Source organism: Carcharodon carcharias, assembly GCF_017639515.1.
Source record: "Carcharodon carcharias isolate sCarCar2 chromosome 29 unlocalized genomic scaffold, sCarCar2.pri SUPER_29_unloc_7, whole genome shotgun sequence".
NCBI lineage: Eukaryota > Metazoa > Chordata > Chondrichthyes > Lamniformes > Lamnidae > Carcharodon > Carcharodon carcharias.
In genome coordinates, this window is record NW_024470680.1 from 737,524 (window position 1) to 754,141 (window position 16,618).

Here is a 16,618-nt window from a genome sequence, read left to right on the forward strand (position 1 = left end):
CTACAGACTCATTCGGTGCACATACACGTCTCCAGACTCACCATAGACCACCATATAGTTGCCGATGATGGTGGCAGAGTGAAAGGCTCGCTCCCTCGGGCTGCTCGATGATGGGTTCGATTTGAAACTGGTCCAGTAACGCAGGTCAACGTGGAAGATGTCGGTGGTGTTAGTCCGGTAGCTGAACCTATGGAAGAGCGACAGCAGAATCTTGAACAACGATCCGACAACAGAGGCCTTTCGTTACAAAAAATATCGAGCCACTGTCAATCAGATGGGAAGTGGGTGAGGGTACACTGTGTCAATGGAGCGTGTCTCTAGGGGAGTGTACACTGTGTAAATGGAGCGTGTCTCTGGGGGAGTGTACACTGTGTAAATGGAGAGTGTCTCTGGGGGAGTGTACACTGTGTAAATGGAGAGTGTCTCTAGGAGAGTGTACACTGTGTCAATGGAGCGTGTCTCTGGGGGAGTGTACACTGTGTAAATGGAGAGTGTCTCTAGGGGAGTGTACACTGTGTCAATGGAGCGTGTCTCTGGGGGAGTGTACACTGTGTAAATGGAGAGTGTCTCTAGGGGAGTGTACACTGTGTAAATGGAGAGTGTCTCTAGGGGAGTGTACACTGTGTCAATGGAGAGCGTCTCAGGGGGAGTGTACACTGTGTAAATGAAGCGTGTCTCTGGGTGAGTGTACACTGTGTAAATGGAGCATGTCTCCGCGGGAGTGAACACTGTGTAAATGGAGCGTGTCTCTGGGGGAGTGTACACTGTGTAAATGGAGCGTGTCCCGGGGGGAGTGTACACTGTGTAAATGGAGCGTGTCTCTGGGGGAGTCTACACTGTGTCAATGGAGCATGTCTCTGGGGGAGTCTACACTGTGTCAATGGAGCGTGTCTCTGGGTGAGTGCACGCTGTGTCAATGGAGCGTGTCTCTGAGGGAGTGTACACCGTGTCAATGGAGCGTGCCTCTGGGGGAGTGTACACTGTCAATGGAGCTTGTCTCTGGGGGAGTATACACTGTGAAAATGGAGCGTGTCTCTGGGTGAGTGTACACTGTGTCAATGGAGCGTGTCGCCAGGTGAGTGTACACTGTGTCAATGGAGCGTGTCTCTGGAGGAGTGTACAATGTGGCAATGGAGCGTGTCTCTGGAGAAGTGAACACTGTGTCAATGGAGCGTGTCTCTGGGGGAGTGCACACTGTGTAAATGGAGCGTGTCTCTGGGGGAGTGTACACAGTGTAAATGGAGCGTGTCTCTAGGGGAGTGAACACTGTGTAAATGGAGCGTGTCTCTAGGGGAGTGTACACTGTGTAAATGGAGCGTGTCTCTAGGGGAGTGCACACTGTGTCAATGGAGCGTGTCTCTGGGGGAGTGTACTCTGTGTCAATGGAGCGTGTCTCTGGGGGAGTGTATACTGTGTAAATGGAGCGTGAGTGTACACTGTGTCAATGGAGCGTGTCTCCGGGTGAGTGTACACTGTGTCAATGGAGTGTGTCTCTGGGGGAGTGCACACAGTGTAAATGGAACGTGTCTCAAGGGGAGTGTACACTATGAACGGAGCGTGTCTCTGGGTGAGTGTACACTGTCAATGCAGCGTGTCACGGGAGGAATGTACACCGTGTAAATGCAGCATGTCTCTGGGGGAGTGTACACTGTGTCAATGGAGCAGGTCTCTGGGGGAGTGTACACTGTGTCAATGGAGCGTGTCTCTGGGGGTGTGTGCAGTGTGTCAATGCAGCGTGTCTCTGGGGGAGTGTACACTGTGTAAATGGAGCGTGTCCCTGGAGGAGCGTACACTGTGTCAATGGAGCGTGTCTCTGGGTGAGTGCACGCTGTGTCAATGGAGCGTGTCTCTGGGGCAGTGCACACTGTGTCAATGGAGCGTGTCTCTGGGGGAGTGTACACCGTGTCAATGGAGCGTGTCTCTGGGGGAGTGAACACTGTGTCAATGGAGCGTGTCTCTGGGGGAGTATACACTGTGTAAATGGAGCGGGTCTCTGGGGGAGTGTACACTGTGTCAATGGAGCGTGTCTCTAGGTGAGTGTACACTGTGGCAATGGAGCGTGATTCTGGGTAAGTGTACACTGTGTCAATGCAGCATGTCTCTGGGGGAGTGTACACTGTGTCAATGAAGCCTGTCTCCAGGTGAGCGTACACCGTGCAAAAGGAGCGTGTCTCTGGGGGAGTGTACACTGTGTAAACGGAGCGTGTCTCTGGGGGAGTGTACACTGTGTCAATAGAGCGTGTCTCTGGTTGAGTGTACACTGTGTAAACGGAGCGTCTCTCCAGGGGAGTGTACACTATGTCAATGGAGCGTGTCTCTGGGGGAGTGTACACTGTGTCAATAGAGCTTGTCTCTGGGGGAGTGTACACGGTATAAATGGAGCGTGTCTCTGGGGGCGTGTACACTGTGTCAATAGAGCTTGTCTCTGGGGGAGTGTACACGGTATAAATGGAGCATGTCTCCAGGTGAGTGCACACTGTGTAACTGCAGCGTGCCTCTGGGGGAGTGTACAATGTGGCAATGGAGCGTATCTCTGGGTGAGTGTACACTGTGTCAATGGAGTGTGTCTCTAGGGGAGTGGACACTGTGTCAATGGAGCATGTCTCTCGGGGAGGGTACACTGTGTCAATGGAGCGTGTCTCTGGGGGAGTGTACACTGTGTCAATGGAGCATGTCTCTCGGGGAGTGTACACTGTATCAATGGAGCGTGTCTCTGGGGGAGTGTACACTGTGTAAATGGAACATGTCTCTAGGGGAGTGTACACTGTGAATGGAGCGTGTCTCTGGGTGGGCATACACTGTGTAAATGGAGCCTGTCCCTGGGGGAGTGTACACTTTCTCAACGGAGCGTGTCTCTGGGGGAGTGTACACTGTGTCAATGGAACGTGTCTCTGGGGGAGTGTACACTGTGTCAATGGAGTGTGTCTCTGGGGGAATCTACACTGTGTAAATGGAGCGTGTCTCCTGGGGAGTGGACACTATCAATGGAGCGTGTCTCTGGGGGAGTCTACACTGAGTCAATGGAGCGTGTCTGTGGGGGAGTGTACGCTGAGTCAATGGAGCGTGTCTCTAGGGGAGTGTACACGGAGTCAATGGAGCATGTCTCGAGGGGAGTGTACACTGTCAATGGAGCGTGTCTCTAGGTGAGTGTACACAGTATCAATGGAGCGTATCTCTGGGCGAGTGTACACTGTGTCAATGGAGCGTGTCTCCAGGTGAGCGTACACTGTGCAAAAGGAGCGTGTCTTTAGGGGAGTGTACACTGTGTGAACGGAGCGTCTCTCCGGGGGAGTGTACACTGTGTCAATGGAGCGGGTCTCTGGGTGAGTGTACTTGTGTCAATGGAGCGTGTCTCTGGTGGAGTGTACACTGTCAGAGGAGCGTGTCTCTGGTTGAGTGTACACTGTAAATGGAGCTTGTCTCTGGGGGAGTGTACACTGTCAATGGAGCGTGCCTCTGGTGGAGTGTACACTGTCAGAGGAGCGTGTCTCTGGTTGAGTGTACACTTTGTAAATGGAGCTTGTCTCTGGGGGAGTGTACACTTTCTGAAAGGAGCGTGTCACTGGGGGAGTGTACACTGTGTAAATGGAGCGTGTCTCTAAGGGAGTGTACATGGTGTCAATGGAACGTGTCTCTGGAGGAATCTACACTGTGTAAATGCAGCGTGTCTCCAGGTGAGTGTACACTGTGTCAATGGAGAGTGTCTCTGGGGGAGTGTACACGGTGTCAATGGAGCGTGTCTCTAGGGGAGTGTACACTGTGTCAATGGAGGGTGTCTCTGGGGGAGTGTACACTGTGTCAATGGAGCAGGTCTCTGGGGGAGTGTACACTGTGTCAATGGAGCGTGTCTCTGGGGGTGTGTGCAGTGTGTCAATGCAGCGTGTCTCTGGGGGAGTGTACACTGTGTAAATGGAGCGTGTCCCTGGAGGAGCGTACACTGTGTCAATGGAGCATGTCTCTGGGGGAGTCTACACTGTGTCAATGGAGCGTGTCGCTGGGTGAGTGCACGCTGTGTCAATGGAGCGTGTCTCTGGGGCAGTGCACACTGTGTCAATGGAGCGTGTCTCTGGGGGAGTGTACACCGTGTCAATGGAGCGTGTCTCTGGGGGAGTGAACACTGTGTCAATGGAGCGTGTCTCTGGGGGAGTATACACTGTGTAAATGGAGCGTGTCTCTGGGGGAGTGTACACTGTGTCAATGGAGCGTGTCTCTAGGTGAGTGTACACTGTGGCAATGGAGCGTGATTCTGGGTAAGTGTAGACTGTGTCAAAGCAGAGTGTCTCTAGGGGAGTGTACAGTGTCAATGGAGCGTGTCTCTGGGTGAGTGTACATTGTGTCAATGGAGCGTGTCTCGGGGGGAATGTACACTGTGTCAATGCAGCATGTCTCTGGGGGAGTGTACACTGTGTCAATGAAGCCTGTCTCCAGGTGAGCGTACACCGTGCAAAAGGAGCGTGTCTCTGGGGGAGTGTACACTGTGTAAACGGAGCGTGTCTCTGGGGGAGTGTACACTGTGTCAATAGAGCGTGTCTCTGGTTGAGTGTACACTGTGTAAACGGAGCGTCTCTCCAGGGGAGTGTACACTATGTCAATGGAGCGTGTCTCTGGGGGAGTGTACACTGTGTCAATAGAGCTTGTCTCTGGGGGAGTGTACACGGTATAAATGGAGCGTGTCTCTGGGGGCGTGTACACTGTGTCAATAGAGCTTGTCTCTGGGGGAGTGTACACGGTATAAATGGAGCATGTCTCCAGGTGAGTGCACACTGTGTAACTGGAGCGTGCCTCTGGGGGAGTGTACAATGTGGCAATGGAGCGTATCTCTGGGTGAGTGTACACTGTGTCAATGGAGTGTGTCTCTAGGGGAGTGGACACTGTGTCAATGGAGCATGTCTCTCGGGGAGGGTACACTGTGTCAATGGAGCGTGTCTCTGGGGGAGTGTACACTGTATCAATGGAGCGTGTCTCTGGGGGAGTGTACACTGTGTAAATGGAACATGTCTCTAGGGGAGTGTACACTGTGAATGGAGCGTGTCTCTGGGTGGGCATACACTGTGTAAATGGAGCCTGTCCCTGGGGGAGTGTACACTTTCTCAACGGAGCGTGTCTCTGGGGGAGTGTACACTGTGTCAATGGAACGTGTCTCTGGGGGAGTGTACACTGTGTAAATGGAGTGTGTCTCTGGGGGAATCTACACTGTGTAAATGGAGCGTGTCTCCTGGGGAGTGGACACTATCAATGGAGCGTGTCTCTGGGGGAGTCTACACTGAGTCAATGGAGCGTGTCTGTGGGGGAGTGTACGCTGAGTCAATGGAGCGTGTCTCTAGGGGAGTGTACACGGAGTCAATGGAGCATGTCTCGAGGGGAGTGTACACTGTCAATGGAGCGTGTCTCTAGGTGAGTGTACACAGTATCAATGGAGCGTATCTCTGGGCGAGTGTACACTGTGTCAATGGAGCGTGTCTCCAGGTGAGCGTACACTGTGCAAAAGGAGCGTGTCTTTAGGGGAGTGTACACTGTGTGAACGGAGCGTCTCTCCGGGGGAGTGTACACTGTGTCAATGGAGCGGGTCTCTGGGTGAGTGTACTTGTGTCAATGGAGCGTGTCTCTGGTGGAGTGTACACTGTGTCAATGGAGCGTGTCACTAGGGCACTGTACACTGTAAATGGAGCGTGTCTCTTAGGGAGTGGACACTGTCAATGGAGCGTGCCTCTGGGGGAGTGTACACTGTCAGAGGAGCGTGTCTCTGGTTGAGTGTACACTTTGTAAATGGAGCTTGTCTCTGGGGGAGTGTACACTTTCTGAAAGGAGCGTGTCACTGGGGGAGTGTACACTGTGTAAATGGAGCGTGTCTCTAAGGGAGTGTACATGGTGTCAATGGAACGTGTCTCTGGAGGAATCTACACTGTGTAAATGCAGCGTGTCTCCAGGTGAGTGTACACTGTGTCAATGGAGAGTGTCTCTGGGGGAGTGTACACGGTGTCAATGGAGCGTGTCTTTGGGGGAGTGTACACTGTGTCAATGGAGGGTGTCTCTGGGGGAGTGTACACTGTGTCAATGGAGCGTGTCTCTGGGGGAGTGCACACTGTGTCAATGGAACGTGTCTCTGGGGGAGTGTACACTCAGTCAATGATGCGTGTCTCTGGGGGAGTGTACACTGTGTAAAGGTAGCGTGTCTCTGGGGGAGTGTACACTGTGTAAATGGAGCGTATCTCTGGGGGAGTGTACACTGTGTCAAAGGAGCATGTCTCTAGGGGAGTGTACACTGTGTCAATGCAGCATGTCTCTGGGGGAGTGTACACTGTGTCAATGAAGCCTGTCTCCAGGTGAGCGTACACCGTGCAAAAGGAGCGTGTCTCTGGGGGAGTGTACACTGTGTAAACGGAGCGTGTCTCTGGGGGAGTGTACACTGTGTCAATAGAGCGTGTCTCTGGTTGAGTGTACACTGTGTAAACGGAGCGTCTCTCCAGGGGAGTGTACACTATGTCAATGGAGCGTGTCTCTGGGGGAGTGTACACTGTGTCAATAGAGCTTGTCTCTGGGGGAGTGTACACGGTACAAATGGAGCGTGTCTCTGGGGGCGTGTACACTGTGTCAATAGAGCTTGTCTCTGGGGGAGTGTACACGGTATAAATGGAGCATGTTTCCAGGTGAGTGCACACTGTGTAACTTCAGCGTGCCTCTGGGGGAGTGTACAATGTGGCAATGGAGCGTATCTCTGGGTGAGTGTACACTGTGTCAATGGAGTGTGTCTCTAGGGGAGTGGACACTGTGTCAATGGAGCATGTCTCTCGGGGAGGGTACACTGTGTCAATGGAGCGTGTCTCTGGGGGAGTGTACACTGTGTCAATGGAGCATGTCTCTCGGGGAGTGTACACTGTATCAATGGAGCGTGTCTCTGGGGGAGTGTACACTGTGTAAATGGAACGTGTCTCTAGGGGAGTGTACACTGTGAATGGAGCGTGTCTCTGGGTGGGCATACACTGTGTAAATGGAGCCTGTCCCTGGGGGAGTGTACACTTTCTCAACGGAGCGTGTCTCTGGGGGAGTGTACACTGTGTCAATGGAACGTGTCTGTGGGGGAGTGTACACTGTGTCAATGGAGTGTGTCTCTGGGGGAATCTACACTGTGTAAATGGAGCGTGTCTCCTGGGGAGTGGACACTATCAATGGAGCGTGTCTCTGGGGGAGTCTACACTGAGTCAATGGAGCGTGTCTGTGGGGGAGTGTACGCTGAGTCAATGGAGCGTGTCTCTGGGGGAGTGTACACGGAGTCAATGGAGCATGTCTCGAGGGGAGTGTACACTGTCAATGGAGCGTGTCTCTAGGTGAGTGTACACAGTATCAATGGAGCGTATCTCTGGGCGAGTGTACACTGTGTCAATGGAGCGTGTCTCCAGGTGAGCGTACACTGTGCAAAAGGAGCGTGTCTTTAGGGGAGTGTACACTGTGTGAACGGAGCGTCTCTCCGGGGGAGTGTACACTGTGTCAATGGAGCGGGTCGCTGGGTGAGTGTACTTGTGTCAATGGAGCGTGTCTCTGGTGGAGTGTACACTGTGTCAATGGAGCGTGTCACTAGGGCACTGTACACTGTAAATGGAGCGTGTCTCTTAGGGAGTGGACACTGTCAATGGAGCGTGCCTCTGGGGGAGTGTACACTGTCAGAGGAGCGTGTCTCTGGTTGAGTGTACACTTTGTAAATGGAGCTTGTCTCTGGGGGAGTGTACACTTTCTGAAAGGAGCGTGTCACTGGGGGAGTGTACACTGTGTAAATGGAGCGTGTCTCTAAGGGAGTGTACATGGTGTCAATGGAACGTGTCTCTGGAGGAATCTACACTGTGTAAATGCAGCGTGTCTCCAGGTGAGTGTACACTGTGTCAATGGAGAGTGTCTTTGGGGGAGTGTACACTGTGTCAATGGAGGGTGTCTCTGGGGGAGTGTACACTGTGTCAATGGAGCGTGTCTCTGGGGGAGTGCACACTGTGTCAATGGAACGTGTCTCTGGGGGAGTGTACACTCAGTCAATGATGCGTGTCTCTGGGGGAGTGTACACTGTGTAAAGGTAGCGTGTCTCTGGGGGAGTGTACACTGTGTAAATGGAGCGTATCTCTGGGGGAGTGTACACTGTGTCAAAGGAGCATGTCTCTAGGGGAGTGTACACTGTCAATGGAGCGTGTCTCTCGGGGAGTGTACACTGTGTCAATGGAGCGTGTCTCTGGGTGAGTGTACTGTGTCAATGGGGCATGTCTCAGGGGGAGTGCACACTGTGTCAATGGAGCGTGTCTCCAGGTGAGCGTACACTGTGCAAAAGGAGCGTGTCTCTGGGGGAGTGTACACTGTGTATATGGAGCGTGTCTCTGGGGGAGTGTACACTCTCTCAATGGAGCGTGACTCTGGGGGAGTGTACACTGTGTCAAAGGAGCGTGTCACTAGGGGAGTGTACACTGTGTAAATGGAGCATGTCTCTAAGGGAGTGTACACTGTGTCAATGGAGCGTGTCTCTGGGGGAATCTACACTGTGTAAATGGAGCGTGTATCCAGGTGAGTGTACACTGTCAATGGAGCGTGTCTCTGGGGGACTGTACACGGGGACAATGGAGCGTGTCTCTGGGGGAGTGTACACTGTGTCAATGGAGCGTGTCTCTAGGGGAGTGTACACTGTGTCAATGGAGCGTGTCTCTGGAAGAGTGTACACTGTGTAAATGGAGCGTGTCTCTGGGGGACTGTACACTGTGCAAATGGAGTGTCTCTCTGGGGGATTGTCCACTGTGTAAATGGAGCGTGTCTCTGGGGGAGTGTACACTGTGTAAATGGAGCGTGGCTCTGGGGGAGTGTACACTGTGTCAATGGAGCATGTCTGTAGGGGAGTGTAAACTCTCAATGGTGCGTTTCTCAAGGGGAGTGTACACGGGGACAATGGAGCGTGTATCCAGGGAAGTGTGCACAGTGTCAATGAAGTGTGTCACTAGGGGAGTGTACACTGTGTAAACAGAGCGTGTCTCTCAGACAGTGTACACTCTGTTAATGGAGCGTGTCTCTGGGGGAGTGTACATTGTGTCAATGGAGCGTGTCTCTGCGGGAGTGTACACTGTGTCAATGGAGCGTGCCTCTGGGGGAGTGTACACTGTCAATGGAGCGTGTCTCTGGGTGAGTGTACACTGTGTCAATGGAGCGTGTCTCCAGGTGAGCGTACACTGTGCAAAAGGAGCGTGTCTCTGGGGGAGTGTACACTGTGTAAATGGAGCGTGTGTCTAGGGGAGTGTACACTGTGTGAACGGAGCGTCTCTCCGGGGGAGTGTACACTGTGTCAATGGAGCGTGTCTCTGGGTGAGTGTACACTGTGTCAATGGAGCGTGTCTCTGGGTGAGTGTACACTGTGTCAATGGAGCGTGTCTCTGGGGGAGTGTACACTGTGTCATTGGAGTGTGTCACTAGGGGAGTGTATACTGTGTAAATGGAGCGTGTCTCTCAGGGAGTGTACACTGTGTCAAAGGAGCGTGTCTCTGGGGGAGTGCTCACTGTGTCAATGGAGCGTGTCTCTGGGAGAGTGTACACTGTCAGTGGAGCGAGTCTCTGGTTGAGTGTACACTGTGTAAATGGAGCGTGTCTCTGGGGGAGTGTACACTTTCACAATGGAGCGTGTCTCTGGGGGAGTATACACTGGGTCAAAGGAGCGTGTTTCTAGGGGAGTGTATACTATGTCAATGGAGCGTGTCTCTGGGGGAGTGTTCACTGGGTCAATGGAGCGTGTCTCTGGGGGAGTGTACACTGTCAGTGGAGCTTGTCTCTGGTTGAGTGTACACTGTGTAAATGGAACGTGTCTCTGGGGGAGTGTACACTTTCTCAATGGAACGTGTCTCTGGGGGAGTGTACACTGTGTCAAAGGAGCATGTCTCTACGGGAGTGTACACTGTGTAAATGGAGCGTGTCTCTAAGGGAGTGCACACTGTGTCAATGGAGCTTGTCTCTGGGGGAATCTGCACTGTGTCAATGGAGCGTGTCTCTGGGGGACTGTACACGGTGTAAATGGAGCGTGTCTCTGGGGGAGTGTACACTGTGTCAATGGAGCGTGTCTCTGGGGGAGCGTACACTGTGTCAATGGAGCGTGTCTCTCAGGGAGTGTACACTGTGTGAATGGAGCATGTCTCTGGGAGAGTGCACACTGTGCAAATGGAGTGTCTCTCTGGGGGATTGTCCACTGTGTAAATGAAGCGTGTCTCTGGGGGAGTGTACAATGTCAGTGGAGCGTGTCTCTGGGGAGTGTACACTGTGTCAATGGAGCGTGTCTCTGGGGGAATCCACACTGTCTAAATGGAGCGTGTATCCAGGTGAGTGTACACTGTCAATGGAGCGTGTCTCTGGGGGACTGTACACGGTGTCAATGGAGCGTGTCTCTGGGGGAGTGTACACTGTGTCAATGGAGCGTGTCTCTAGGGGAGTGTACACTGTGTCAATGGAGCGTGTCTCTCAGGGAGTGTACACTGTGTCAATGGAGCGTGTCTCTGGGAGAGTGTACACTGTGTAAATGGAGCGTGTCTCTGGGGGACTGTATACTGTGCAAATGGAGTGTCTCTCTGGGGGATTGTCCACTGTGTAAATGGAGCGTGTCTCTCAGGGAGTGTACACTGTGTCAATGGAGCATGTCTGTAGGGGAGTGTAAACTCTCAATGGTGCGTTTCTCAAGGGGAGTGTACACTGTCAATGGAGCGTGTATCCAGGGAAGTGTACACGGTGTCAATGGAGCGTGTCTCTGGGGGAGTGTACACTGTGTCAATGCAGCGTGACTCTGGGGGAGTGTACACTGAGTCAATGGAGTGGGTCTCTGGGGGAGTGTACACTGTCAGTGGAACGTGTCTCTGGTTGAGTGTACACGGTGTCAATGGAGCGTGTCTCTGGTTGAGTGTACCCTGTGCAAATGGAGCGTGTCTCTGGGGGAGTGTACACTTTCTCAATGGAGCGTGTCTCTGGGGGAGTGTACACTGTGTCAAAGGAGCGTGTCACTAGGGGAGTGTACACTGTGTAAATGGAGCGTGTCTCTAAGGGAGTGTACACTGTGTCAATGGAGAATGTCTCTGGGGGAATCGAGACTGTAAATGGAGCGTGTCTCCAGCTGAGTGTACAATGTCAATGGAGCGTGTCTCTGGGGGAGTGTACACGGTGTCAATGGAGCGTGTCTCTGGGGGAGTGTACACGGTGTCAATGGTGCGTGTCTCTGGGGGAGCGTACACTGTCAATGGAGCGTGTCGCGAAGTGAGTGTACACTGTGTCAATGGAGGGTATCTCTGGGGGAGCGTATACTGTCAATGGAGCGTGTCTCTGGGGGAGTGTACACTGTGTCAATGGAGCGTGTCTCGGGGGGAGTGTACACTGTATAAATGCAGCATGTCTCTGGGGGAGTGTACACTGTGTAAATGGAGCGTGCCTCTGGGGGAGTGTACACGGTGTCAATGGAGCGTGTCTCCAGGTGAGCGTACACTGTGCAAAAGGAGCGTGTCTCTGGGGGAGTGTACACTGTGTAAATGGAGCGTGTCTCTGGGGGAGCGTACACTGTCAATGGAGCGTGTCTCGAAGTGAGTGTACACTGTGTCAATGGAGCGTATCTCTGGGGGAGCGTATACTGTCAATGGAGCTTGTCTCTGGGGGAGTGTACACTGTGTCAATGGAGCGTGTCTCGGGGGGAGTGTACACTGTATAAATGCAGCATGTCTCTGGGGGAGTGTACACTGTGTCAATGGAGCGTGTCACTAGGGGAGTGTACATTGTGTAAACGGAGCGTGTCTCTCAGAGAGTGTACACTCTGTTAATGGAGCGTGTCTCTGGGGGAGTGTACATTGTGTCAATGGAGTGTGTCTCTGTGGGAGTGTACACTGTGTCAATGGAGCGTGTCTCTGGGGGAGTGTACACTGTCAATGGAGCGTGTCTCTGGGTGAGTGTACACTGTGTCAATGGAGCGTGTCTCTGGGGGAGTGTACACGGTGTCAATGGAGCGTGTCTCCAGGTGAGCGTACACTGTGCAAAAGGAGCGTGTCTCTGGGGGAGTGTACACTGTGTCAATGGAGGTGTGTCTAGGGGAGTGTACACTGTGTGAACGGAGCGTCTCTCCGGGGGAGTGTACACTGTGTCAATGGAGCGTGTCTCTGGGTGAGTGTACACTGTGTCAATGGAGCGTGTCCCTGGAGGAGTGTACACTGTGTCAATGGAGCGTGTCTCTGGGGAAGTCTACACTGTGTCAATGGAGCGTGTCTCTGGGTGAGTGCACGCTGTGTCAATGGAGCGTGTCTCTGGGGCAGTGCACACTGTGTCAATGGAGCATGTCTCTCGGGGAGTGTACACTATCAATGGAGCGTGTCTCTGGGGGAGTGTACACTGTGGCAATGGAGCGTGTCTCCGGGTGAGTGTACACTGTGTCAATGGAGTGTGTCTCTGGGGGAGTGTACACTGTGTAAATGGAACGTGTCTCTAGGGGAGTGTACACTGTGAATGGAGCGTGTCTCTGGGTGAGTGTACACTGTCAATGCAGCGTGTCACGGGAGGAGTGTACGCCGTGTAAATGCAGCATGTCTCTGGGGGAGTGTACACTGTGTCAATGAAGCAGGTCTCTGGGGGAGTGTACACTGTGACAATGGAGAGTGTCTCTGGGTGAGGGAACACTGTGTAAATGGAGAGTGTCTCTGGGGGAGTGTACACTGTGCAAAAGGAGCGTGTCTCTGGGGCAGTGTACACTGTGTCAATGGAGCTTGTCTCTGGGGGAGTGTACATGGTGTCAATGGAGCGTGTCTCTGGGGGAGTGTACACTGTGTCAAAGGAGCGTGTCTCTGGGGGCGTGTACACTGTGTCAATGGAGCTTGGCTCTGGGGGAGTGTACACGGTATAAATGGAGCGTGTCTCCAGGTGAGTGTACACTGTGTAAATGGAGCGTGCCTCTGGAGGAGTGTACAATGTGGCAATGGAGCGTGTCTCTGGGTGAGTGTACACTGTGTCAATGGAGCGTGTCTCTAGGGGAGTGTACACTGTGTAAATGGAGCGTGTCTCTAGGGGAGTGAACACTGTGTAAATGGAGCGTGTCTCTGGGGGAGTGTATACTGTGTAAATGGAGCGTGAGTGTACACTGTGTCAATGGAGCTTGTCTCTGGGGGAGTGTACATGGTGTCAATGGAGCGTGTCTCTGGGGGAGTGTACACGGTGTCAATGCAGCGTGTCTCTGGGGGAGTGTACACGGTATAAATGGAGCGTGTCTCCAGGTGAGTGTACACTGTGTAAATGGAGCGTGTCTCCAGGTGAGTGTACACTGTGTAAATGGAGCGTGTCTCCAGCTGAGTGCACACTGTGTAAATGGAGCGTGCCTCTGGAGGAGTGTACAATGTGGCAATGGAGCGTGTCTCTGGGTGAGTGTACACTGTGTCAATGGAGCGTGTCTCTAGGGGAGTGAACAATGTGTAAATGGAGCGTGTCTCTGGGGGAGTGTACTCTGTGTCAATGGAGCGTGTCTCTGGGGGAGTGTATACTGTGTAAATGGAGCGTGAGTGTACACTGTGTCAATGGAGCGTGTCTCCGGGTGAGTGTACACTGTGTCAATGGAGTGTGTCTCTGGGAGAGTGCACACAGTGTAAATGGAACGTGTCTCAAGGGGAGTGTACACTATGAACGGAGCGTGTCTCTGGGTGAGTGTACACTGTCAATGCAGCGTGTCACGGGAGGAATGTACACCGTGTAAATGCAGCATGTCTCTAGGGGAGTGTACACTGTGTCAATGGAGCAGGTCTCTGGGGGAGTGTACACTGTGTCAATGGCGTGTCTCTGGGGGTGTGTGCAGTGTGTCAATGCAGCGTGTCTCTGGGGGAGTGTACACTGTGTAAATGGAGCGTGTCCCTGGAGGAGCGTACACTGTGTCAATGGAGCAGGTCTCTGGGGGAGTGTACACTGTGTCAATGGAGCGTGTCTCTGGGGGTGTGTGCAGTGTGTCAATGCAGCGTGTCTCTGGGGGAGTCTACACTGTGTCAATGGAGCGTGTCACTAGGTGAGTGCACACTGTGTAACTGGAGCGTGCCTCTGGGGGAGTGTACAATGTGGCAATGGAGCGTATCTCTGGGTGAGTGTACACTGTGTCAATGGAGTGTGTCTCTAGGGGAGTGGACACTGTGTCAATGGAGCATGTCTCTCGGGGAGGGTACACTGTGTCAATGGAGCGTGTCTCTGGGGGAGTGTACACTGTGTCAAAGGAGCATGTCTCTAGGGGAGTGTACACTGTCAATGGAGCGTGTCTCTCGGGGAGTGTACACTGTGTCAATGGAGCGTGTCTCTGGGTGAGTGTACTGTGTCAATGAGGCATGTCTCAGGGGGAGTGCACACTGTGTCAATGGAGCGTGTCTCCAGGTGAGCGTACACTGTGCAAAAGGAGCGTGTCTCTGGGGGAGTGTACACTGTGTATATGGAGCGTGTCTCTGGGGGAGTGTACACTCTCTCAATGGAGCGTGACTCTGGGGGAGTGTACACTCTCTCAATGGAGCGTGACTCTGGGGGAGTGTACACTGTGTCAAAGGAGCGTGTCACTAGGGGAGTGTACACTGTGTAAATGAAGCATGTCTCTAAGGGAGTGTACACTGTGTCAATGGAGCGTGTCTCTGGGGGAATCTACACTGTGTAAATGGAGCGTGTATCCAGGTGAGTGTACACTGTCAATGGAGCGTGTCTCTGGGGGACTGTACACGGGGACAATGGAGCGTGTCTCTGGGGGAGTGTACACTGTGTCAATGGAGCGTGTCTCTAGGGGAGTGTACACTGTGTCAATGGAGCGTGTCTCTCAGGGAGTGTACACTGTGTCAATGGAGCGTGTCTCTCAGGGAGTGTACACTGTGTCAATGGAGCGTGTCTCTGGAAGAGTGTACACTGTGTCAATGGAGCGTGTCTCTGGGGGACTGTACACTGTGCAAATGGAGTGTCTCTCTGGGGGATTGTCCACTGTGTAAATGGAGCGTGTCTCTGGGGGAGTGTACACTGTGTAAATGGAGCATGTCTCTGGGGGAGTGTACACTGTGTCAATGGAGCATGTCTGTAGGGGAGTGTAAACTCTCAATGGTGCGTTTCTCAAGGGGAGTGTACACTGTCAATGGAGCGTGTATCCAGGGAAGTGTACACGGTGTCAATGAAGCGTGTCACTAGGGGAGTGTACACTGTGTAAACAGAGCGTGTCTCTCAGACAGTGTACACTCTGTTAATGGAGCGTGTCTCTGGGGGAGTGTACATTGTGTCAATGGAGCGTGTCTCTGCGGGAGCGTACACTGTGTCAATGGAGCGTGCCTCTGGGGGAGTGTACACTGTCAATGGAGCGTGTCTCTGGGTGAGTGTACACTGTGTCAACGGAGCGTGTCTCTGGGGGAGTGTACACGGTGTCAATGGAGCGTGTCTCCAGGTGAGCGTACACTGTGCAAAAGGAGCGTGTCTCTGGAGGAGTGTACACTGTGTAAATGGAGCGTGTGTCTAGGGGAGTGTACACTGTGTGAACGGAGCGTCTCTCCGGGGGAGTGTACACTGTGTCAATGGAGCGTGTCTCTGGGTGAGTGTACACTGTGTCAATGGAGCGTGTCTCTGGGTGAGTGTACACTGTGTCAATGGAGCGTGTCTCTGGGGGAGTGTACACTGTGTCATTGGAGTGTGTCACTAGGGGAGTGTATACTGTGTAAATGGAGCGTGTCTCTCAGGGAGTGTACACTGTGTCAAAGGAGCGTGTCTCTGGGGGAGTGCACACTGTGTCAATGGAGCGTGCCTCTGGGAGAGTGTACACTGTCAGTGGAGCGAGTCTCTGGTTGAATGTACACTGTGTAAATGGAGCGTGTCTCTGGGGGAGTGTACACTTTCACAATGGAGCGTGTCTCTGGGGGAGTATACACTGGGTCAAAGGAGCGTGTTTCTAGGGGAGTGTATACTGTGTCAATGGAGCGTGTCTCTGGGGGAGTGTTCACTGGGTCAATGGAGCGTGTCTCTGGGGGAGTGTACACTGTCAGTGGAGCTTGTCTCTGGTTGAGTGTACACTGTGTAAATGGAACGTGTCTCTGGGGGAATGTACACTTTCTCAATGGAACGTGTCTCTGGGGGAGTGTACACTGTGTCAAAGGAGCATGTCTCTACGGGAGTGTACACTGTGTAAATGGAGCGTGTCTCTAAGGGAGTGCACACTGTGTCAATGGAGCGTGTCTCTGGGGGAATCTGCACTGTGTCAATGGAGCGTGTCTCTGGGGGACTGTACACGGTGTCAATGGAGCGTGTCTCTGGGGGAGTGTACACTGTGTCAATGGAGCGTGTCTCTGGGGGAGCGTACACTGTGTCAATGCAGCGTGTCTCTCAGGGAGTGTACACTGTGTCAATGGAGCGTGTCTCTGGGAGAGTGCACACTGTGTAAATGGAGCGTGTCTCTGGGGGACTGTATACTGTGCAAATGGAGTGTCTCTCTGGGGGATTGTCCACTGTGTAAATGAAGCGTGTCTCTGGGGGAGTGTACACTGTCAGTGGAGCGTGTCTCTGGGGGAGTGTACACTGTGTAAATGGAACGTGTCTCTGGGGGAGAGTACATTTTCTCAAAGGAACGTGTCTCTGGGGGAGTGTACACTGTGTCAAAGGAGCGTGT

General features: G+C 53.1%; 1 protein-coding gene across 1 annotated transcript in view; it reads right to left on the reverse strand.

Annotated features, from left to right (window-relative positions):
- The window catches only part of megf8 (multiple EGF-like-domains 8), a gene marked incomplete at its 3' end in the record, with an annotated part of 790,270 nt that overhangs the window by 638,293 nt on the left and 135,359 nt on the right, over nucleotides 1-16,618 (reverse strand). Inside the window, exon 8 of the mRNA XM_041181277.1 lies at nucleotides 42-187. Coding sequence (XP_041037211.1) covers nucleotides 42-187 — 146 coding nt within the window. The remainder of the gene's footprint in view (nucleotides 1-41; nucleotides 188-16,618) is intronic.